Here is a 25397-nt window from a genome sequence, read left to right on the forward strand (position 1 = left end):
GATCTTGGCAACATCCTCATGGCAGGGCTCTCCAGAAGACTCTTCAAGATTAACACAGACATTTTCAACGAAAGAGCCTATTAATGCTCCACGTCAGATGCTTCAGAAAAAGCCTTCCAGACAATGAGTTCATCCATCAGACACAGTTTCCTACAGGAATGCTTGCACTCATTGACAGAATTAACATATGCCTTACTGCATCAAACAATTGTGTTATAGAATCATTTAGTTTGGAAAAGACCTTTAAGATCATCAAGTCCAACCATTAACCCAGCACTGCCAAGCCCACCACTAAACCATGTCCCTAGGTACCACATCTACACATCTTTTAAATACCTCCAGGGTTTGTGACTCCACCACTTCCCTGAGCAGCTTGTTCCACTGCTTGACAATCCTTTGGGGCAAGAAATTTTTATGAATATCCAGTCTAAACCTCCCCTGGTGCAACTTGAGGCTTTTTCCTCTTGTCCTATCGCTTGTTACGTCAGAGAAGAGACCAATCCCCACCTCGCTACAACCTCCTTTCAGGTAATTGTAGAGAGTGATAAGGTCCCCCCTGAGCCTTCTCTTGTCCAGACTGAACACCCCAGTTCCCTAGGCTGTTCCTCATCACACTTGTGCTCCAGACCCTTCACGAGCTCCACTGCCCTTCTCTGGACCTGCTCCCGCACCTCAATGTCTCTCTTGTAGTGAGGGGCCCAGAACTGAACACAGGATTTGAGATGTGGCCTCACCAGTGCCCAATACAGGGGGATGATCACTGCCCTAGTCCCACTGGCCACACTATTGCTGATACAGGCCAGGATGCTGCTGGCTTTCTTGGCCGCCTGGGCACAAGCTGGCTCATGTTCAGCTGGCACTGGCTGACACTCATACAACAGTGTCAGCCAGCTGACTGTTACTGGCTGTATCAGTGACTGTTAGGGTTACTGTTGATACTATCCCCATCTCAAAAGTAAAACCAAATCTTTAAGTTTTCCATTTTGATAACCCTTTATTACCCATGACAGTGTAAAACCTACAGACCAACTCCTCAGGTCTTCCTAGTGAAACCATTTTATTCAAGTCCTAACATACAACAAATCACTATGATCTTTTGAAACACTATATGCAGTTTCAAGATAACACATGTTTTTAAGAAATCCAACTTGTGTGAAGGTAACGTAAAAGCACACACCTACAAGGTGATAATACCTTACTACAGTTATTACAACTGTAAGTTTCTCATCTTAAATGCTGTTTAAGAATTCAAGCCACTCAAGCACTAACATGAGAAATACCAAGATTTTTTTTGTGTATGTATCTGCACATAAATACATAAAATTCAACACTGCAAATTTAATATCACAGGCAAAGACGCTGATGCAAAATTTAAACCAAGCTTTCCCAAAACATCACAACCTTGTGGATCTTAAGAATCCAAAATCTGATGGGGGAGGAGAGGGGAAATCCCAAAAAGCTAGAGAAACTGTTTGAGACTGCACGTAATTTGAATAAAAAGTAAAATAACAGAAATGGCTGAGATTTGACACAGTGCAGTATGACTCCAGCTTCCTCAGTCTACCCTTAAAGAAGGTTCCTGCCTATTTACCTGACACAAATTTCACATTTTTTATTGGCGAGAACAGTCTCATGCTAAATGTAATTTTTCAAAGAATCTGGGTAATACAGTGGATACTACCTGCCATTTCCCCAAGTTCAGTGACAAGAGACTGACATGTACAGAATCTCAAAATAGAAGTATGCATTTTTAAATTGTGATGGTAAGCATTCATGTTAAGTAGAGGGTTCTGTAGTAAACCTTGTAAAACACTGATAAACCAGAAAGTCCAGCCCTGCCTGAGAAACTTGCAAGTTCAGAAAGATTAATGATTTAAACAAGAATCATTGAAAGGCCATCACAATTTCAGCTGCTGCACCTGCTTTAGTCCATTGCTCCCCTGCTGTCTAAATACATTGGTCTACTCAATGCCTAGAGGAAGAAGATATCTTGCACTGAGTAAGTTCAATATGAGCTCATGTATCAGGGGCACCAACACATGGAACAACTTAACATTATTTCAATGCTTGCCATTTATGACAAGCAGTTGCTTTTCACATATATTTAAAATTTCACGTTAAGTGTATTCATTACATTTTACAACAGCACAAAAAACATGCTCAGGAAGATTCTCAAATTAAAATTACTCTTAAATTGAACCAGTGTACTGTAGAAGTTGCTCATGATCAGAACACACATGTTATTAACTGCACCTAATTAGGTAAAGAGAATCAAGAGTGTTAGCTGCTAAAGGAAAATAAACCGGGCATATTTTTGAAATACCACTTATAAACTTGCCCATTATTTCCACTAACATGTAACTATGTCAAATGTCTCAGAACAGAAACCCAATTTTACTTTCTAGTACTTTAAACATTTAATATATTTGTAAGACTTTTCCCATGTTTTAGAAATTAACCCAACCTCAAGAAACAGCATTTTTAAGAGTACAGTTTGGATGGCCTATAAAGACTCCACAAGTGCAAAGACATCTAAAGAAACCTCCCTTTAAGAATGCAACTAGGTTCTTTTTAGACCAGTGACCTAAATAGTCACTGAAAGTTGGCTGGCAACAAAATTCAAGGAAACCATGAACAACAAGGGCTTATCATTGCTACAAAGCATTAACTGAGGACTCACAAAACAGTTAACTGCTCAGAATGACTTAGATATTGAAATGGTTGAAACACTGAAATACTTCAGGTTACATCAATTTATTAATTACAGTAAAATATTTGGGTTTAAAGTTAAGAGAAGCTGAAGTCCCTCCCATCTTCCCCACCACTTCCAGGCTACTTTTTACGAAGCCTAGATCACTGTAAGTCAAGCAGCATTGAAACAGTAGTTATTTCATACTAACTTTTCTAGATGAAAAGACAACTTTATAAATACACAAAGCTGAACAGCACCCAAAAGGAAGCTTATTTAGCAAGCTGAAAGTTATAAGAGCTAGAAGTTGTACCCCAAAAGTTGGTTGTGCCTCCCAGATATCCAACTAAAGGAATATCAACCATTTAACAGATTCTTAATTACCTACCTTGAGAGCAAACCTCAACAGAAAATAGACTGTGTTTATCATCTGTTATTGTCTTCAGGTGCTTGTAACGTGGAAATCGGTTTACAGCAGAGCATATTGCAAAAAGTGACAACTGAGAGCCACCTAGACCCCACTTTCACAAACTCAGTACTGGCTTTCGCATCACAACATAGTATTTCAACAGTGACAACTGACACAGAAAACACAGCCCACTAGAACTCAAGAACAATGTCTCCCCACTGAATATGCCGGTACGGCTTGCATACATAGACATGGCAGGCACCTAAACTCCAGAGTGACTATGAAATGGTTAACTAACATTTGTCTTCATACAGCTTCCACTTCAAGCTGAAGTTTATGTTCTAACTGTAAGGAGTAATAAGATTTTATACAAGAACAAGCCTTTTCTACTCATACTAAATTAGAGAGTTTGCCAACATGCAGGTCACATGAATAACCAAATAAAGTGAAGATTCTTGGATATTACTGTAAGATGCAAAATGAGAAGGTTAAGGGATTTTCTTCTTGTTTCCCCAAGGTTTCTGGTTTACGTGTTTTAAGCATGCTATACGCAGTTTGAAAGTTAGGAGCAGCTCTAAAATTACCTATAAAAATATTGCCCTTTCCCCTACTTACTTTTTCAGAGGAAAATAAGTGGAAGAAGGAACAAGTCTTTTTAGACTATGCAAAGATTGTAGGTCCTTCAGGGTAACACTTCAACAAGTAAAAATTGGAATGTGCATTCTTCCTGGCCACACACAAACTACTGATTACGATGTGAAATTTGAAAAGCTACTCATTAGTTTAATTCAGTTAACCAGATTTATACTTTTTAAACACAAAAGCATATGGACCAATGTTTTATCAATCAGTTTTTGACTAGGTCTTAATGGTTATCATCTACAGTATAACGTAATTCAGGAACATTGTTTCAAAGAGCATTGGGGGATGAACAGATACATTTTACTACTTACATATTCAAGATGGATTTCTATGCATATTAACGTGAGAAATCCAACATATTCCCAGGGTGTATATGAATACGTTTTTAGTCCATTCAAAATACCTGAAGCCAAGGGAGTTAGAAGCAACAGAAACAGCATAGAAAAAGCTTATAGAAAGCACCATATTTTAAGAGATCTGTCATTTGTTTGATGTAGAAGTTAAGCATGAACATGAAAATTAATTCAATATAACCTTTAGATACAGTTACACAAAACTAGTAATATGAACAAATCACATGCTACCTTATTAAAAGGATGCAAAAGAAGTCTGTATGTTTTGACAGTGCTTAGACTCATACATAATGCAAATCTGACCACCTTAACAATGCAGGGAAACTTCCACACATTCTTCATGTTCTTAATCCATTTATTTTCCACAAATGTTTCTGTAACATGCGTGCTTTGTTAACTATACATACTAATACCAACTCAAAGCCAGAAACATCTTTAAGAGGTAAGCACAGACACATGTCTGCAGCAACATCTTGCATTGTATTATATTGTTTGACAGTCTTCCAAGGCTTTTTATATAGTCCAGAAGATGCAGACATATTTATATAAACAGGTTAAAAAACAGGCCACATAATTTGTTTTTCCTAGGTTCTTCACTTAAACACAGCTCACTAAATCATGAGTACAAATAGTGACTTCTAGTGCCAAAGCAGTTCATTATAGAATTTAAGATCAGGAAACAGCATAACAGAATTGATTTTATGATGTATTTATTACAAGGAAAAAAAACCCAAACCAAAACAAACAAAACCAAAACCGAGAGGTTTAAGCCATTTTACAGCAAAAATCACACAGCTTTTTTGTAATTGAGGTTGCTTTAAGTCTAACAGCTGGTTGGCTGACTGCTTTCAGTACATGAGATTTTACTAACCTGGTTTCATAAAAATCTATTGAAGACTATAATCACCTAAGCTTTCAAACAAATAACTTGTTTCCTAGCATGTAGGCCACAAAATAAGCCTCCCTGTTTGTTGAAGCATAAAAAAAAAAACCACACACACAGAGCAGTGCCAGAAAGATTCAGTATAAATGTTCTGCAGACTTTCCATTATTTCCACAATATGTAGTTGCTGTAACAAAAAATAAAAATCAACAAAAAGTGGTGGTGAATGTGTATGGTCAAGCATTCAGACATGTATGTAACTGACGTGACAGTGATGGGAAGTTACTGTAGCAGCATCCAGGAAAGTTTTCATCTTATGAAATGCCATAAACCACATGTTTTATATTGAAAACAAATAATCTTGCAAGTCCCACCAAGAGAAACTAGCATTCAACTTGAAAAGAGGAGGGAAAAAAGGCAGAGATATATAAACTTACAGTGAGCTATAGATATTCTGTATACCAGGGCAGCTGAACTAAAAAGCAGAAATCACAACTTTGTTATATTTCATCAAAGACAAGTTCTCTTGGAAAGACAAAAAGGTGGAACAATTCCAATCCTTTATTCATTTTTTCCCCCCTCAGCCTATACCTCACACATGGAGGCTAAACTCTGAATACGATTAACCAGGTCTGAAATAAAAGGCTTCAGATACTTGAGATAAGCTGCTAGCTCACAAGCGTATCATTTGTGACTGCACAGCTGAATACATTTTTACTTAAAATTGTTTAGATTAAGGCTTATTCCCTCCAAACTTGTATTCACTACCACACAAACAGCATTTGACGGTGTGCTGGTATCACCACTAACTATAATACACAGTTTACAAATCATGAAGGCTTCAGAGGTAAGAAACTCAGACAACAGAACCAGAGAGCACTAGCAATGTTTTCCTGAGTTACACAGCTAGCCAAAATAGGGCCACATTTGTTTTGATATAATTCTTTACCTGGAACTTCTTGCTAGAAGTTACACAGTCCTTATACCTACATATAGATGAAGAAACAATGGCTTTTGCTGCTACGGAGCGTTTGCTGTAAGGAGGCTGTGGTAAGCACTCAAAATCTTCTGCAGGCATGTATGTATGAGGAAGTACAATGAACACTCACAGGATGTTAACAAGTAATTAGAGAGATGCACTGATTATGCATCCAGAACCTGAAAGCTTCTTATTTGGTGAACTCAGTGGGGTTTTCTAATTTGGTTTTGGTGGGGTTTTTTTTTTTTTTCATTTTGGAACTTAATCATGGGAATACTGGTAGGAAAGCTCTTACATGCAACATTTCAGTCACTTAATCAAAAGTGCTATGTATATTGCTGTTCTTACTGGCTCCACAGCAGTTGATACAAGCATTTCAGTAAATAGGGATGGCACTACCATAAAGTATCCCAAATAATCATGTGTAATGGTCCACTTCCAGGTCACTGTAACCAGAAGTAAGCTTATGGGTCAGTCTCCAAATATATGCCCAAAAGAACTGCAGAAACCACGAAGAGCTCAGTGATCCAACTCCAACCAACCAAAAATCTTTAACAAACAAACAAACAAACAACTACAACAAACACAAACTCACTAACCAAACCAAACAAACAACATCAAGAACAACAAAGACCCAAACAAAAAACCAACCCCAAAACCTACACTCCAAAAAGATTGGTTTTCCTCATGATGAAGCAATATTTTCAGTGTATTCAGATATGTTGGTCTCTTCTTTGCTTTTTGATTACTTCTTGATGATTTCTCAAGAGTGTTATTTATTCCATACTTTTCTTATAGTATATAGATAATGTTTTGCTCTATGCTTTCAGTCTACTTCTTATATTAGAAATGGCTTTTTTAGAGTACTTTGCACAATTGTGAATAGTAAAATATTGCTCTGTCCTAATTATCTGAATGAGGAATGTGGGTTCACCAACAGTATTTATGTAGTCATGCACAAGTATTTTTCTTTAAACTAATGCCTCTCCTAAAATCCAAACCAAGAAGCAAAACCAAACCCGAACCCAAGGGACTTTTCATGAAAACAAGTTAAATATGTAAAACTTCCTGTAGAACTTCTGCCTATCAACTTTTTTCAAAGCTAGGCTCAAAAGTTCAAATAAAAATTAAAAAAATTAAGGTCTGGAGACCTTGCACATAATTAATACACAACTGTAGGCACACCAGCAGTTCAGACTGTCAGGAAACTATTATTCTGCATGTGTTCTACAATACACCAAAAGGCTTTCTGCTGCATTTGTTACTTGCAAATGTCAACCAAAGCAAACACGTAGATCAGTCCAAAGGATATTTGAAGGAAAGACCATAAAAGTCTTTGATAGCTCTGCTTTGTGCAAAGTAACAGTAAATAACTTCAATAAATACTGCATCAAGTGAAGAAACTGGCATTATTCTATCTACAGGTTCAGGTACTTAGAGGGTCATGGAATGAAACACAAACTCTCAACCAAGTCCGGTTGGACTGGTTGTCTTTGCTACAACACATTTGCTGGTACTATATATATTTGGTTCCTCTTATAGCATCTGAACCAAGTCAGTAGTTTTGCCATTAGAATCACAGACCCCATTGGCTCAGAGCATTTGGCAGCAGCCAGTTGAGTCAAGTCTTAATACTGAAGTAAATTCAGGAACACTTACCTATTTGTACTTGTTCTGGCTTGCTCAGTGATACGAATGCTGATGTATCATCAATCCACGAAACCTGAATGTTACCTAGAAAAGACAAAATAAATTACTATAACTATTTCTATCTTCGGCTCAGTCACAGATTTGATCTGTTCTGCCATGACATAAAAGAAGAGCCAACTAAGAGTAACTTTCCCTGAGAAGGTTTTTGTCCACTGTAAAGGTGCATAGTGCATACACAGTTGCACATGAGCCTGGGATTGTTCAGAAAGCAGTGACTGTTAAGGCTGCAAATCATCCTGTATACCCTCAGACCCACTAGAGTAAGGACCAAAAGGGAAGAGACACAGCTAACACCTTTTTCGCTCCCAGAGTATTCATTCGTCATAGCTTTATTTTTAATAAATCTTGTAACAATTCAAGTAATCTTAGGCGGTTTTTAGTCCTCCCTTCATGTGATCTCTATAATTCTACAACAAAAATTGAAGCATTTTCTTCTGGGAAATTTCAGCTCTGTGCTAAAATAAAGAACAGCTCTTTGGGTTTTAAAACCAATCCATCCTTCAGAACTGCTGCATTTCCTAAAGACGCAGCATGGACAAGCTCCAGTTACCACTCACTGTGCCTTTATTAGTACAGACACCCAAGGTAAGAAATTCCAGTAGAGTGGGGAGGTGCAGAAGATTGATCATGCAAGTGGAGAACTCCAGTTACTGCAACACACTAAGTCTTTAAACTCTGGTTTGTTGCGATCCCACTGTTCTCCATTTCCTGGATGTGCAATGAAAACTTAATTCAAGTAAATATGAGGACAAGTATACAAAATCACAGACCTCATTCAAAAGCTGTTGCAATGGAACAGTGACTGCAAATAAGCTACTCCATTCATCAAGCAGATAGTGTATTTTCTTTGTGAATAGCTCAAAATGTCACATTAGCACTAGTAGAGCTCATAATCAAGCAAAAGCAGAGGAAAGGATTCTCATTCCAGACACAATGTCTTATTATAGTCTGAAAACCACTCACATCTCCTGTCCTCATCTAAGTGCTCTACTGTTAGTACTATTCAGATATTGAAAATTGGTGCAAATTTTTTATCAGGTAGACTAGGAAATCGAATTATATATAATGTTACACCATTTAACCTTCAGACAGGATGACATGAAAACCAAGGATGAAAAATGGCTTAAAATCTGTTTTCAGATGTTTAATCTATGTAAATCTAATTTAGCCATCAGGTTACAAGGTTATAGAAGTCTCTTCTGAAGTGCAGCCAGATAATAAAGATTTTCTAATTATTAAAATAAAAGCATGATCAAAAATTAGATTCAGTTTGCATGCTATACATTTGAGTAGCTACCTATTTAGGACTAAGTTGTTGTCATTTTGATCATTGCCAAAGCCATAATTAATTCAGTATGGTTCCTGACATTTCTCTGTAGTAAAGCGCTAAGGCTGCTCTTAAGAAAAGCCTACACTTTGTAGGACAAATAAATCCTATTTCTAATAATTCAGTCTTTGAAGAAAATAGATCTTTGCTGCCTCTGGGTAAGGGTCTTTACTGTAGAGAGAACAGCCTTTTAGCAGGACACTTAACACTTCACAACACAGGAGAAGCCCAAGCTGATTTATGATCGCAACCCAGAATTATAGTGCATTTGGTAGGACCCCAACACCAAGCTTCCTTTCAATATTAGAAATTACTGAACAATTTAACACTGTTCCAAGTGCATTGACAAGTTTTTGCTCTGAATTTCTTTGTGTAATCAAGTCCTTCTTTTTTGCATTACTAATAACAAAATTTTCTAAACAATCACTTGAGACATCTGAGACCATACTCTTCTGTAATTCTTCAATGTGGAAGTGCTGTCCTGATTCTGCACCTTTCCTACATATACAGTTAATTAATTCCATATCCACCCTGAACAGACCAAAAGAGCAGAAAGAAAAATTATCTTGGGGGGGGCCGGAATCTTTCTATTGTGCCCTTAGTGTAAAATATCAAAGAGGATCAATGATGGACTAAAATCTCCTGAAGGAGTTCAGCTACTGCTCAAGTGGACTTCAGTGCCCATATTTTCACTAAGTGCCAATTAAAAAGAAACAAGTAAAAACCCAGCCCATTGATGGTACATCATTTCAGTATCAGATAGTTATTCATTGCTGCAGAAAGGCTGCTGTACTCTAAATTACTTTGGCATTTTAAATAATTAAGGGTTTCAATATCTGCCAACATGTGTTACCTTTATACTCAGGTTCATACATTTACAACTTACTATTTTAATAACAAGTCGAACATTAAAGAGCGGACACTGAGCTGCATTCTCAAGAGAACGGCAAAAAAAATGCTCTTATGCAGTTCTCCACACTTCAAGATACTCTTTTCAGACTATGTAACATTTCATTATTATTAATGAATTTGAGATATGTGATTAATAAATTAGATCATTCAGCAATACTGCTAAGCACTCAGTAAATATTGTGCATTTCAAAAGTATGGTGAAAGGGCAATAAAGATGTGAAAAGCAAATGCATCTGCACGTGAAATACAATGTTCAGCAATCAACATCGACACATGCCAGCTCACTGCAATCCAAATCAATCCCATACAGCAACGGAATAGAATGCCAGCTCTAGAGAAACAAACTGAAGATTTCTCTCTCCACACTTCTAGAATAGATCAAATGTCTTAAATACTTTGAAGAACACCACCATTATCCTATATGGCCACTTGTTTATTTGCTACTACGTGCAATGTCAAGCAATGTCCCTTGCTAAAAAAGGGGTAACATCAAGTAAAGAATTATCAAGTGAAGTAAAAGATCTTCACTTCAACATGAGCAGATTAAAATCTGGTTTGTTACTTCTGAGATGAAGGCACAAAGTCGTGGTTTTTTTCTATAAATCAGTTTGAAAATTCTCCCTAAACACAAACATGCAAACAACATTAAATCCACAGAATAAAATGATACTGATAGATTAGGTAATTCAAACAGATTTTGCTTCAGTTTTTATACAACAATGACCAAAGGTATGGAAAGACTTCCATATAAGAGACTAAGTAAACTGGGACTCAGCCTTCAAAAGAGAGTTCTAAGGAATATCTAAAGGGAAGACATAAGAATAGAAATTATATGAAAGATGTACAGAGAGGATTCACTATTGCATTATAAAACAACTAAGGAACATTTCATAAAATGTACAGTTAAAAAAAAAAAATCACATAATGCTTAATTGCAGTTAGGGAACTGCCACCAAGTGCTGCGGATGACACGAATATACATGGGATAAAGAATCACACAGAATCCTCAGAAAGCCATGGAAGGCTCAAACTAAAAAATGCAAGTGTGACCTCTAGCTCATGAGTGCCCAGGTTACAGGTTGCTGGAAGGCAGAAAAGTTCTGTTACTTTGGCTCTGTTCTTAAACATTTCCTAAACAACTGTTACTGGCAATTAAGCACTTAGGATACATATTAGGACTATATAGGCCTTCATTTAACCAAAAGTTTGCTTACGTATTTCATTTTCTTAGAATAAAAAAAAAGTAAACTTGACCACATTCACACTATCATAGAATTGCTAACAGTTTCTGCATACTGCATCAGACAATGTAAATAGTTGAAGCTCTTATTCTGTAAGAGCTAGAAGCATATATTAAACACGACATTTTCCTGGTGAATAATTGAGAAGGGTTAACAAAGCTTCCACCTTTCTGGCAGGAAGACAGGGTACAAAGAAAGCAAGAACAGCTGAAGGAAACACTGGCATGAGAAGAAGGAGGAAAGGCCAGAAATGCATAGAGAAAAATAGGATTAAAGTTTTAAAACCCCACAACAACAAAAGAATCAACAAAAAAACCAAAAAACCCACACACACATCACCTCCCCCACCCACAGACAAAAAAACCCCAAAACACAAGAAATCCAGTAGTCAAAGCTCACGTCTATATGAAAATGAACTCATAATAACACTGAAAATATATATTTCCTGCTAGAAGTTTTCCTTAAGCTAGATTGTCACCTTTGAAAGGGACATTTTTCAAGCTCCTCTTTTTTTTACTAGCAGTAAGTTTGTGGTGCAGTGGTTAACAGGAGCAGATGTCAGTGTTTGGAACATGTAAGTGGATCTCAAAAATGTATTCAGAGTCACTTAAGACTCACCTGTATAGCAGCCTGGACTACTAGAACAAGATTTAAACACAGAAAGGACTAGTTACATTTTAAAAGTAATATATGCATCTTCAAGATCACTTTGGCTCCATGAACTACATCAGTGTTCATCTCCCTCTCACACCCTGACAAAATGCAATGCAATGCATTGACTCCATTCACTCAAACTTTTAAAGTAGTAGTTTTTACAATACATTGATGGTATGATGTTTTAACCAAAACCCATCAAAGACAAAAAATCATCATAGGATCATAGAATAGTTAGGGTTGGGAAGGACCTTAAGATCATCTAGTTCCAACCCCCCTGCCATGGGCAGGGATACCGCACACTAAACCATGTCACCTAACATTCATTTAAATAGAAGTGAAGGCTCTACGCAAGAGCTGTATTCCAGCAAATACTATTTTAATACCTTCGTATTTCACATCAGCATGACCAAACGAACTACATAAATCGAACAATTTAAACAAAGTGTTATAAGAGACTGCAGAGTAATGCAAGTGCTTGTACAGTGAAACTACACTAACCCATGAGACTACAAAAACATCTTGCATGAACAGGTGTCCACTTGGTATGTGTGCAGCACTGAAAGACTTTAGAATCATGAGCACCCCTTCTAGAGTAGCAAACGTAAACCAGTTCCGAGCCTGACACTGCAGCCCCTTCAGCTGTCTCTCTGCTTTCATGAGAAGCTTCATGGGAAGATTACAACTGAGAATTTTGGGATGTGTAAGTCTGCCCCCTGGCGGTAGTGACCTGCGCGTGCCTTGCACACCAAGGGGAGGAGTTGATAAAGAACAATTATACATGAGTCCTTAAAAGCCTGCAGAAACAATATCCAATTGTTTCTTGCCCCTCTAATGGCAACTCTAGAATAATCTCAGTAACTTTCTACAATCACGAATATTAAGTCCTAGCCAGCATTATACTGGCATCGTGCTGCAGCACAGCTCAAAAAGTCAGAAGAAATTGAGTGAATTCTACGTAAGTCCAGAAACCCTGCACAGACTACCACATCACAATTCCAGGTGAAGAGGAGAAAAGCAGTATTTTTCTGTAAACCAGTGTGGTGACCCGCAGCAAGCACAGGAGTGACAAGACTGAGTACACTGAGGGACTTCATCCTTTTACTGGTGACTAGAGGTCCTTATGGATACTACAGTGATTATTTCAACGGCGGTTGGGTTCAGGTTTGCCCTGAATCTGTTTGCCACACTTTAAGCTCTGACTTAAGTCATGAAGTGTTGCACATTATTTTGAAACAACAATACATCAATCAAGCACTAGCTAAACAGACACTTGCTTGTCTGCAAAAGAGGAAAAGTCCATTTCATCATAGAGAACCAACCTTATCTGCCTAAAAATATGTGTAAAAATATGCAGTTTTTACAGCAATTATACTCCAGTGGATAAAATTGGTACTGGAACTTTAAGTAAGACTCAGAGCAGGAAAAAGGGGAAACTATAGTGCCAAGCAGAAAATTTTTAGGAATAAGGGGCTGCAAAGACTTACGTAATGTAAAGCAAATATTTTACTTTTTTAAATAAAAAAATGAGAAAGTGATCCCTCCCAGGAAAGCTATTTGCTAAATAGCCTTTTTTTTTTTTTTTTTTTTAAAGTAACTTCCCATTAAAATCCTTATTACAGAATTTGAGGAAGGTGTATAAATGTCTAGTAGATGAAACAATAACCTACTTTTAATAATGTAAGTATTGCAAAAGCAAGTATTTCTGGAAAATCATGAAAAAATTATTTTAATAACTTTTGGTTTACATTAAATGTCTTCAGAAATGGAAAGAAGTTACCTCTTAGAGAGGAGGGGGGAAAAAAAAAAAAAAAGAGCACCCCAGGAAAATAATTTAGAATTATTTGGAAGCCCAACAGATCTCTTTTGAAGCACTACCTTATGCAGGAATAAAAAACTAGAAGCCAATCTGCAATAAAGATCTTGGAAACAAGATACAATATAGGGCTCTATGAAAGATCATTCTTATTCTGATCCAGGGATGCAAAGCATAACCACTATTTTCTGCTGCAAGAGTTAGGAGATCACTGACAATTAATTAGGACCTCCACGTCCTTACATTATATACTAATACTTAGCAAAGGAACAACAGGACTACTAACTATAAGATAGCTTTTTTTTCTTATTTCTTTCGATTTAAATGGTTTTCACAATCTTGAAATCAAACTGGCTATTTTCAAGCTTGCTTGCCTAGACTTATAAGTTAGTGTCTGCCTTTAACCAGACCGCAGGATGAACCTTATTCCTAAAGCCTCTATCTATTGCCTTTCACACCAATCCCCATTCTCTTTACCCACCTATATAAACTCTTGCCTTCTCGCAGGAGAAGCTGTAAATAAAATGACCAAAGGTCCAAGCATCACATAAAAAGATTTCTAAAGAGCTGTTAAGTAGGGCAGACATTTTCTACACAGCATTACAAAGAAAGCCCCCAGGACACCATTCAAAAATTACAAAAGGTGATTCATCATTACCTATACTAGGAATAAGTCTGAATCCACAGATGCACAAGCAAAGCCAGGGGCACTTGCTAACAACAAAGAGGGGAAAAATAACGTATAAGGAAGGATAGACTGCAACACTCACCAAAGGCACTGAAAAGCTGATAAAGGTCACTAGTCTTCCACTCTTTGGGAAAAGTAACATGAAGAACATGATCTCGTTTTGGCTGCACTGTGAAACAAAAAAGCATTTGTTAAAGTAAGAGTCACTATTAGTACCTGCAAAATACCCTAATAAAGTTATCCAATATGGTCATGTAGCTTTTTTTTTGTGTCCTGTTTTTCTAAAGAAAACAGGCCAAGCTCTATGAAACTACATCAGATATCAACAAGAACGTGCCTGCAGTTGTGCACGAAATAGGCATACTAAATCCTACAAGCTCATCTGTATAACAAACTGAAACAGCACTACATGCAGTTACATTACCAAGTTCAAAAACAGAAGGAAAAAAAAAAAAACCAAAACAAAACCAACAGCCTCTTTATCATCCAGCTCTAGCTTTAAAAAACTCTCAGCAATAATTTAATGTTCCCGGTTTTCCGTCATTAAAAGACTTACTCTGAAACAATGTTCAATTCAGTTTTCATACAATATTAGGTACAAGCTAGAACAGACATACTGACAGATTGATGGGGGGGTTATTAAAAACTACACCAAGAAAAAAATTAGAAGGCCAACATCTAAAGATGATGTGCAAAAGAAGTCTTTAATTCAGAGCTTTATCAATTTGAGAGAGAATCCAAGTCAAACTGCTGGACAAGGTAAGAGCACAGCAGAAACTATCACTACACATCTGCCTTACTTTTACACATCTCCTCCTACACATCTGGTTTTGGTCATCTCATCATCAGAGGCAGGCTAGTAAACAAGACAGACCTTCAGCCTCGCCCAGTAAAGATTGTTTGTACATAAGAAATCACCACAATGTACATGTGGCTGAAGTTCCTTTCACTAGGCACCTAAGCTTTCGGAACTGTGAATTCCTACCCTATCTGAAAAAGCAAGAGGAATACTACAGTTCAAGGTGCAAAGATATTGAAATATTTTCAATTTTCATATGAAACTATTTACATATCACTAACTGAGCCACTCCACAGGTATCTGCAGAGATTTATAGTTTTTATACATGACATAATGATAGATCTTCCGTTGATATTTTACATTTCATGTTAGACAGAAGCTGTACCACTAAAGTGGAGTGTTCCACTTTAGAATTTACTGCTCCAGTTTGTTAAAGGTAACTCCAGGGTTAACTACACACAGCTTTATATGTTCAGATTTTAACTTTACCACATGGAAACACTCACATGACGAGCTTCTCTCTTCTTTGTGTATAGAGATACAGGAACTGATTTTCATTTTAGTGAATTAGCCTCCTGAATTCTTTTGTGATACAAACTTCTGGTTTCTGATACCCTTAGTTTATTCTTAGCTTTCAGCATTAAAATAAGAGAGTTTTTCAACGTGGATCTCATTCGTGGAGCACATGTCCAAAATCAGACCATCAACCACCTGCTACATCTGACTTTCATGTGTATTTGACCCTATTATATAAGGACAAACCTGCTGTCTTTTTGCTGCATTTGGTTCAGATGCAACTTTGCACTGTTCTCTGATGAAAGCCTTGTGCATTAATTTCATAAATACAGGAAAGCATAAGCAATTACTACAAATTAGTTATGACTAATAATTACAGTAAGTGATAGTGTCCTCAGCCTGTACGTGCTGTATAGTAGAAAGCATGTATGTTTCTACACATAACTATTCCACAAATGAGGCTGCATTTTTGCATTAACTTGAGAACTGTAGCTTTCAACAGCTACAGTGTTTCCCAAATAAATAGATCAGCTTTTTATGTGCTTCAGTTTTAAGCCTTCCCACCCCTGCCCAAAGGTTCGACAGACTTTTTATTCCCAAATAATTTTTTAACATCTTACGTAAACTCGACAGAACACAACAGTGACATCGAGCCTTCTAAAACTCAAGTTTCTAACCAAAACATGTCATGAAAATAGGACAGAGATTTCAAAATGCATCTTCTAACAAAGATTGCAGCATGAACTCAATTATAGTATTAAAATAAATCTTCACAGAAGTGCCATTATGCATGTACCAACAGTAAAAATACTAATTGTAACTCAGCATCTCATAACTGAAATATTGAGTGATTAATGAAGTCAGGGGAAAATAAGCTTCCCAAGTTTTGTTTAGAGTAACTACTTGTTTTGCTCCACACAAGAACCTAGTTTTTCGGTTGAAAAAAAATCCAGAACATGACTCTCTGGTGAGCTGTAACATGGTGTCTGATCAGTTGGCCAGCAGAACCCATGCAGCTTAGGAAAGGTGAATTTTTCATCTGTCTGATCATATCTGCTGAAATAAAATTGATACTGTAGACAGGAATATAGGAAATACAGAAAAATACAGGAATTCAGTATTTTCCAGATTAAACAGCCTCTTACAGCTACCAGCCTCCAGCCACTTGTGATTTGCTTTTAAGTGCATCAATCTGTTTTGCTCAAAACAAGCTGGGTGAGCATGAGTTTATCAGGAACTCCCTGCTAACAATTTACAGGTTTGCATGAACACCTGAGCATCAGAGTGGATGGAGACACAAGTAGCTAAAGCAAGCAATCCCTTCATAAGTACAGGTCTTGTTCCTTAAAGTTGCTACTTCAAAACCAAAGAGGACAGAACATTTTTTTAAGCATCAGATTTCTTTTTTTAGCTCTATACAAGACAAACACCAAAACCCCAAAAGTTATCTTAACAAGCCAGTGACCAACAATTCATTGCTGTATCGCCTATTGAACAGCTAGCAATTCAAAGTAGGTATTTCCAATCTAGTAGTAAAGAACTGTAACACCAGTTTCAGATGTTGTAACAGCCTTTTTCTATTCAGTAGCGAGAAGAAACTACTCCAAACTGTCCAGTATCAGTTTATTCTTACCATCTTAATACAACTTTGAATCCTGTTAAACATTTATACCTTCTACCTACTCAGGTGAGAAATATTTGATTCATATCCTACTTTGTAGTCATTTTCTGCACGAACTTCATTTTTCTAAAAGGAGTTTTTCATACACAGTAGCAAAAGACCATGATGAAAGTCACTTTCACATATTCAATACTACAGCAGCATTTAAATCTGAGAACAGCAATAAAATTTTCTAAAGCAGCCAGACAAACATGCCACCCTAGATGCACTTCCCATTTTGAAGCTTAAAAAGCCTCCGTGCCTCAGATTCTGCTGTAACATCAGATTCAGTCTGTTCTAAAGGAGTGGTTTTCAGATGAAAGCGACAGACTTTCAGAGGCAGACTCTTTTTTGGCAACTCTTCTTGGCAAAGTATCAAAGCAATCCTGTAAGTTGGCTAGCAAGTGGAAGTAGCATCTTTACAGCTTAGTAGCTTTGGCATTCTCTCAATGACCCAAAGTATTTCTCCATGTCCTGGGTTCAGCTATAGCAGTCATTTTTCTCCTGCTTAGTAGCTGGTACAGTGCTGTGTTTTTTAACTTTCAGCCTGGGAACAACGCTGATAACACCGATGTTTTTAGTTGTTGCTAAGTAATGTTTATTCCAACCAAGGACTTTCTCAGTCTCATGCTTTGCCAGGGAGGAGGGGAAGCCGGGAGGAAGCAGAGACAGGACACCTGACCCAAACTAGCCAAAGGGGTATTCCATACCACAGCACGTCATGCCCAGTATATAAACCGGGGGGAGTTACCCGGAAGGCCCAGATCACTGCTCGCGTCGGGCTGGGTATCGGTCGGCGGGTGGTGAGCAATTGTATCCTCTCCCCTTGTTATTTCACTAATCGTTATTATCATTGGTGGTAGCAGTAGTGGTTTCGTGTTATACCTTAGTTGCGGGACTGCTCTTATCTCAACCCGTGGGAGTTGCATTCTTCCCATTCTCCTCCCCATCCCTCCGGGAGCGGGGGGAGGAAGAAGGGGGGGGGGGGGGGAGTGAGCGAGCGGCTGTGTGGTTCTGAGTTACCGGCTGGGCTCAAACCACGACACTCCATTCTTGCACTCAATATCAAACAGTTGGGGAAAGAAGTACATGACATAATTAGATAACCATCCCAACAGATCTGCAGAGCCAGAGCTCAGTGATCTGATCACCTAACCACATTTAAAAATTAAATATATGCCCTTAGAGCATACATTTTCCTCTCCAGTAGTTAATTCCATCTTTCTAGAACTGCATTCTGTTACTATTAAACTAACATCTAATAAAGGGTCATCCGCCAGACTTTTTCTGATGCATGGAGTTGAAAATGTCTTCACATTAATATTGCTTCCAGATGGATATCACTTAAAGACACTTGTGTATCTGACTTCATAGTGTAAAATTAAGCTTTCATCCAGGCAGGGACTAGACTGACCTCCAGGGCTTCACATTTTCCTATGCCAAGACATTACGGGTAACACTCATCTGAAGTTTTTTCCCTCACAGTGTAACATCCCATAACAGTAAGGACCTTTATATTAGCAAAATATGTTTTCATTTTAATGTATTAGCAACTTATTACAGCCCCGGGTCTGTAACCTGAAATAACTTGAAATGTAAAAATATTTCCAGTAGTAAATAAGCTACTTACAGTCTGGTCCTTCCAAATTGAGATATGGTATGTCCATTACTCTCATAAGAAATAGCCTGAAGCAAAATGGAAAAGCACCATTAGCAAATTTCTGCCTGAAGACCTTTTATTAAGATGTCTTTTTTACAGTTTTTTAGATGTTGCTTCTGAAGAAGCAGAATTAACCATCCCAACCATGTCTTAAGCTGTATTAAAACACACAGATGCTCTAATTAAGTCCAATACATTATCTAACAAACCAGATTCAAAAAGTTACTTGGCATCGTGCTAGTAATTTTACTTATTCAACAAAACAAGAACAAAGAACCCCCAACTGTTACTCCTGAAAACAATTAAAGCAAGTGGGGAAATCAACATTTAGAAAGCAGCAGCTCTGCACAGTAAACGCAAGTTACAGGTATGGATAGTGCAAAAGCTGTCATTTTAAATACACATACACTTTCCCATTTTCTGAGCACAGCATCATGCTTTAGGCAGAATGGATCTTGAAACCCTAAAACTGCAAAAGCCATCACAACAACTTAGTGGAGATAGGCAGGATGAGTCTTTTGCCCTTTAATATGTAACTGAGGAGTTTATCAATACATTCAAGAAATGCTTTCAATAAGAGCTCATATTCAGCTCTGAAAATTATTTCCCTCCGAAACAAGATGACAGGATTTTAGGCTACTTACGGGTACAGATGCCACATTGCTGTTACAAAACATTTGCTCTGCACAGTGTTCAAGGGAGGGCTAAAATAACTTTTCTACAATAACTTCAAAAAGCTTCTAAAGTGTTTATTACAGTTACAATATTCAACTACATAATAATTGATATAAACAGCTGATGGATGAAAACATTTTAAGTGTACAAACTGATCTGCAATTCCCTGAAGAGTCTTTGTATCATACCATGCTCACTATTAGTTTTTAAGGGTTTGAGTAATATGTTCTTATGGCTGCTTGTACCACTGGGAAGTCTACCGGAATTCAGTTGATAACTTGTCTTTACTATAAATACTCAGGAGAAATAAAAATATAACAAACACTGGGGAGAAAATGGACTATATGACAGGTTCACATTTGACCCAGAGGGTTTTCAGAGAACTGGCATTAGTTATGATACACTGTCCCATCTAACTTCTCTTCCTGAGTCTCAGGGAAGATATGGTATAATGTGCACTGTGTCCACCTGAGCACTGCAGAACCTAAAAGGAATTTTATCACTAAAAATTAGAAACATCAGCATCAATTACCTTTAGAAACTTTAACAATTCCAGCATAAGACCAAGTTATGAAGACATTTTACAAAGGAGCCAGAGTTTCTTACATTTAACTTTAGGTATCATACTCCTATAGCCTTCGCTTCATTATAGCTATCTGTCTAAACAGGACAGGAGCGACATCTTGAGAACAAAGCTAGCTTCAGAACACAGCTTCCATGAGGAAACAGAGAAAAACATCCTGACTTCATCTGCTGGAGATGTGTGGTAATCCTGACAGCACATGAAATGCTATTGCTCAAAAAAGAAACAAACAAACAAACAAGCCATCCACCCAGAAAACAGATAGGAGACAGAGCGATCAGGCCATAAGGGTATCTTTCATGAGATAAAAGGGAAGGAGAAGACAAAGAGCGAGTATGTGCCACATGTTCCAAGAACAGAAGGGATGTCACTATATTCCGTCTCTGGTGAGAGACAATTAGGCAGGCTCATACCACCATTACAGAGCACCTAGCTGGACAGAAAAGAACTTGCAGGTCTGGGATCTATGCTCCACAAGGAAGCTGGACTTCACTTCGGACTGTCCAAAGATGCTCAGTTCCATTTATTACCTATGATTTGTGCTCATTTCTTCATCTGAAATAACGTCAATGTCACTGTTAGTAGGAGCCACAGCTGCCTTCAGACTCCAGTGCAGGGTATAAGCATAGCCTATGCATAGCAAAAATATACAGTATTCCAGCTAGGCAGTAAAAGCACTTCAGTCTTAACTGGTTCTCCATCATTCATGCAGGATAACAGAAGTTTAACAAACAAAGCAAAGAGGCAGTTTTGGTTTAAGTTAAGCTATCTGAACAAACGGCTTTCACAGAATTCTTGGAACCAGCTACTTCTTACTCAAATGACTAGTTTAGTTTCCTAGGTTTTCATAAAAAATAAAGATGAAGTTCACTAAAAATACAACAAAAACTTCTGGGGAGAATACTAGTCAAGCTGCACTCTCCCACGTTTTATCATGCTGAGGAAAGCAATATGGCAGCCAACAGCAAGAACAGACTTAAGCCAAAAAAATGCATATCCTGGAGATTAATTAAGATCAGGTTTTTATCCTCTGAGACAAATCCTACATTTATTTGTTTAGTCAAAGAACTATGTCTCTAAACAGCACATACATAAACACACACTCCCTAAAGAGATAGTATAAATACTGATTTTAATATTAAGTGTACTTAAAGTATGTTACAGCAGTAACTGCCTCTTGTAGCACTAACTTACATCACATAAGATTATGAACACTGAGCTGCAGGACAATCCATAATTACAGTTCTAAGACCCCTCATCTCTCTGCAGAAAATTTACACTAACAAGTAGTTCTGTACGACAACATGAACCCTACTTTATATTAAATTGGCCAAATTCATGAAGGTGTATGACATTGTTTTTTCACTACATTAATTCACAATTATTTAACAGTTATACTGACCCAGCTAAGGAAATATTATTTCCTACACTGCTTAGAGCTCCAGCCAGTTCACATGGTCAGAGGACAGAAGTCTGTTTCTCAATATCCAACAATATCCTAGGAACTCTGAGGTACTGCAAGACAGCCACTTGGAAGACAACCTTTTCTGTGGCAAGTCAAGGAACACACGGAAAGCAAGACTACGATCATGCCACTTTACAGCAATGCGTAAGTAGTCTCAAGTAGTCAATATTCTTCATCTGCACTGAGCTAGAATGAGTTCTCACAGCAGGGTGATGAACACAGGGTTGCTGTGAACTGTGTAGGGAAACAGCTGAAAAAAGGCATCTTTTTAAGCCCAGATCAGTTCACCAAGACAGGTCGGTACCCAGTACAGCCACATGTGGCTGAAAGCACAAGGACAGCAATTGTTTACTCCCACACTGTGACTGAGAAGTTATTGGTCAAATGGCAGAAAAGCACATTGATGTTCCTTTGCAGTGGGTTTGCAAAGAAATTAAATTAATATAGAAAAGCCGAGGCAGAAATTAACTGATTTGCAAGACATGCCAGAGAACCTAGCTCTCTGGTGAGACATTTTCCACAAATATAGCACAAAACCTAGTTATTTCCACAGATTTTGGTTTCCGATATCCCTGTGTATGAAAATAAGTATCTAAAGTAATTTATATTTCTACAGGCTAGCATGCTATTCAGCTCAATAAAACATGGTGTTCTCATTTCTCTACATCTCTTTCACCCCTGCCTCCAGCTACAGTAAAAGAAAAAAAAAAAACACAAAACCACCAAACCACCACATTCAAACAACCCAAAGAGATTCAAAATAAAGTTGTCCTTAAAAGTTTGGGAGGTTCTTGCAGGAGGGGATGGGAGGTGGAAGAAGGGAAGAGATGCTGCTCTAAACAAAGCAGGTCAAAAAACTCCAAATCAACTCAAAAGTATATTACACAATATATAGCATCTAATCTACACACATAAGAGTTTAAGATATTACAATATAGAAAGTTCCATCGTCTCAACTCGTAAGTGTTCATCAAGGATTACTTACAGCAGACTGGTCACATGAACATGATTTTTCAAAGATATTGTATATACAATGAAGCGTAAAGATTACAGAAATGTATCTCTGGAATGCTTGCCTTATTGAGTTGTTTATCATACAACTTACTGCATTATGCCTGAAAGAGCCAAACAACCCTAAGGCAAAGTCTGTTTTTAATCAGTTCTACTCTGCAAGAAGTTAAAACTGAAGATTTTACCTACATTCATCATTAACATACCTGAACATTAACCTATATACTGGCCACCACTCTGGAATAGCAAGCCAGGAAGTTCCATAACTTTGCCGACATAAAGAAAGAAGTCAAAATAACTACTGAAAAAAGAAGTAGTACCTTCCTTTGAAGGCTAAATTTGTAAAAATCAAAGCTTGATTCTTTCAGGTTTAGATTTCCTCCCTCTATACATATTAGCGACAAATCTATTCAAACAGAAAACATTTTCAAAATCCGATCAGTCACACCAATCATATAGAAGTTTAATCTCTAAACTGTATTTAAATATTAACACCTAGTATTCAGAGATCTTGACATTAAGACTTTATAAGCAACCCAAAGAATCATAAAGTGGTCTGCTTTAAAGAACACTTTCAACTGAGAACATTGTTTCTAAATAATTGCCTTGTAATAAACTACTCTGTTCAGCTTCTTTCAAGAAAAACTTTTGTGACAGATAGATAGTATAACTTTCATTTGTTTAGCTTACTGTTTGCATGTTGTAGTTTGTGTTTTGCTTGAAGAACATGACTACAGCACAAAGGAAAAGGTTTCCTTGTTCTGACTGCTGTCCCCAGGATCAGGTAGAACTTCTGGAGGAAGGAGGAAGATAGTTTTTTTTCTCCCCAGGAGGAAAAGAGGATGCTCAGCTAGGGAAAGCTTCTAGACCACAAACTAGAGAAAACTAGGTGTAGCAGGAAGCTAGCTGGCAGCCCAGAGCATACCTGCAAAAAAGCCCCAGAAGCAACATCCTTACTAGGGACCTTAGGGTAACTATGTAAACCACACAAGCCCTGGATGCTACTTACAGGTGCTAAACAGATCAAATGCTGGAAATAGAGATCTGGTCTGCAAGGACACACGGAACAGAGCAAGACTTGTTCATTTAAATATCTAACAGCTCTGACTTCTGACATGTACTTAATTTTTCTTTTAGTGATTAAATAAATGGAGTTGTTTTATTCTGATTTGTTACTTTGCATAAAAAATAATATAAAAAAAAGCTTTAAAAATACAAGCCTTGGCCTGCCCACTATAAGGGAAAAGTGAGACAGTCTCATCTCCAAGCTCTGACTGAGGTGAGGTGGCAGATGTTAGTTAGAATATGGCAAAGCTTCTAAGATCATGTGAAAGAAAGACATGGCAAGTCTTCCAAGTTTCCATGACTTAAAAACAATACCTAGCTTTTCTGAAACAAGAAGCTACAAGTACTGAATAGTCACAGAACAGATACCCTTCCTTTTTTTCTGGTACACAGTCATTTTCAGTTCTTGTTTAAGGAAAAAAAAAAAATAAAAATAAAAGCTGTTCTTTTCCCTACATTTTTTTTGTTAACTTTCCCTTTCATTACAGTTTGGCAGTGTTAACTCTGAAGCCAGAACACACACAGCAGGCTTCCTCTCAAAACTCTGAAATGTCACTGTTAGAGAGAAGTCACATTTGAAGTATGCAACTTAGTAACTTGAAAAGCTTAAATTTAACGTATTATTGGGACAGTTTTAGAAGCTTCAGTTTATACTTGTGCAGATATGCATCTCTAGAAAGAACTGAAACCATATTGGTTAATGATTGAAAAAATAACACCCCCAATCGGCATCTACTAGTTGGCATGTGTGTGTGCTGGTATTACTGAAAACAGGCCTGTGATAACTCCTATCTGAAAATGAAATTATGCTGATCAATTCTATCATCACCTTCACATTCAAGTCCAGTGGTCACTGTGGGTCCACTACAGTCTGAGAAATGTAGATCTAATTTATAATGTCTGCTAGAATATATGGAGTTACTGCCTTACATGTCTCAGTGTGAAGAGTAACTGCTGTCACTACAGTAATCTGGTTTCCAGACGACTGGAAGCTGAAAGCCATTGATCACAATTATTGCCTCATTTATGTGGGCCATCTGAAGCTAAAATAATTATTTTTGCCAACTCCTATATGAGAGGGTTTGAAAGGTTGGTATTTCTCCTGAACTTAAACCGACAGACTAAAGCACCAGCAGCTTTTTAATTTAAACTCCTTTCCCTTTAGGTGGCAGGTTATACTATCTTTAGAAGCTTCATAAGCTAAAATCTACAGATTAAAAATGTAAAGAATCAAATCTGTGCATAAAGACTTCTATATTTCTCAAGTCTTACTTCAATTTGTTCAAGTAATTTGCATGAAGATCCAATTCAAAAGCAAAATACTGATCACAGCATCATCCAATAAACTACCAATCATGTATATTTATTATGTCTTCTTAAAAATGGTTACCTGATAATGTTAACACAATAGGTCTGTGTTATTTGGATTGATATTACAGTAGGGATATTTTAGTTTTTCCAGACTACTTAGTGTACTCAGTTATAACTATCACCAGTTTCTGACAGTGTCCTACAACATAAAGAACACCTGACCAGTTTTTCTTCTATTTCACTATTCCCAAAGCTTACTCCAGAAATAATTTTCTTAAATGTAAGAAAATTAAGTTGTAATATTCTCAACACTAGCATGAACAAGGACATTAAAGCAGTCCAGGTACTC

At 37.3% G+C, this 25397-nt stretch overlaps 1 protein-coding gene across 2 annotated transcripts in view; it reads right to left on the bottom strand.

Annotated features, from left to right (window-relative positions):
- The window catches only part of PARN (poly(A)-specific ribonuclease), a 62165-nt gene that overhangs the window by 18926 nt on the left and 17842 nt on the right, over positions 1 to 25397 (bottom strand). For both annotated transcript variants that reach the window (XM_030482351.1, XM_030482352.2), the window contains exons 19-21: positions 18909 to 18964; positions 14386 to 14472; positions 7615 to 7689 (exon numbers count right to left, since the gene is read on the bottom strand). In XM_030482351.1, the coding sequence (XP_030338211.1) occupies positions 7615 to 7689; positions 14386 to 14472; positions 18909 to 18964 (218 nt within the window). The remainder of the gene's footprint in view (positions 1 to 7614; positions 7690 to 14385; positions 14473 to 18908; positions 18965 to 25397) is intronic.

The sequence above is a fragment of the Strigops habroptila genome, chromosome 4, assembly GCF_004027225.2.
Source record: "Strigops habroptila isolate Jane chromosome 4, bStrHab1.2.pri, whole genome shotgun sequence".
In the NCBI taxonomy this organism is placed as follows: domain Eukaryota; kingdom Metazoa; phylum Chordata; class Aves; order Psittaciformes; family Psittacidae; genus Strigops; species Strigops habroptila.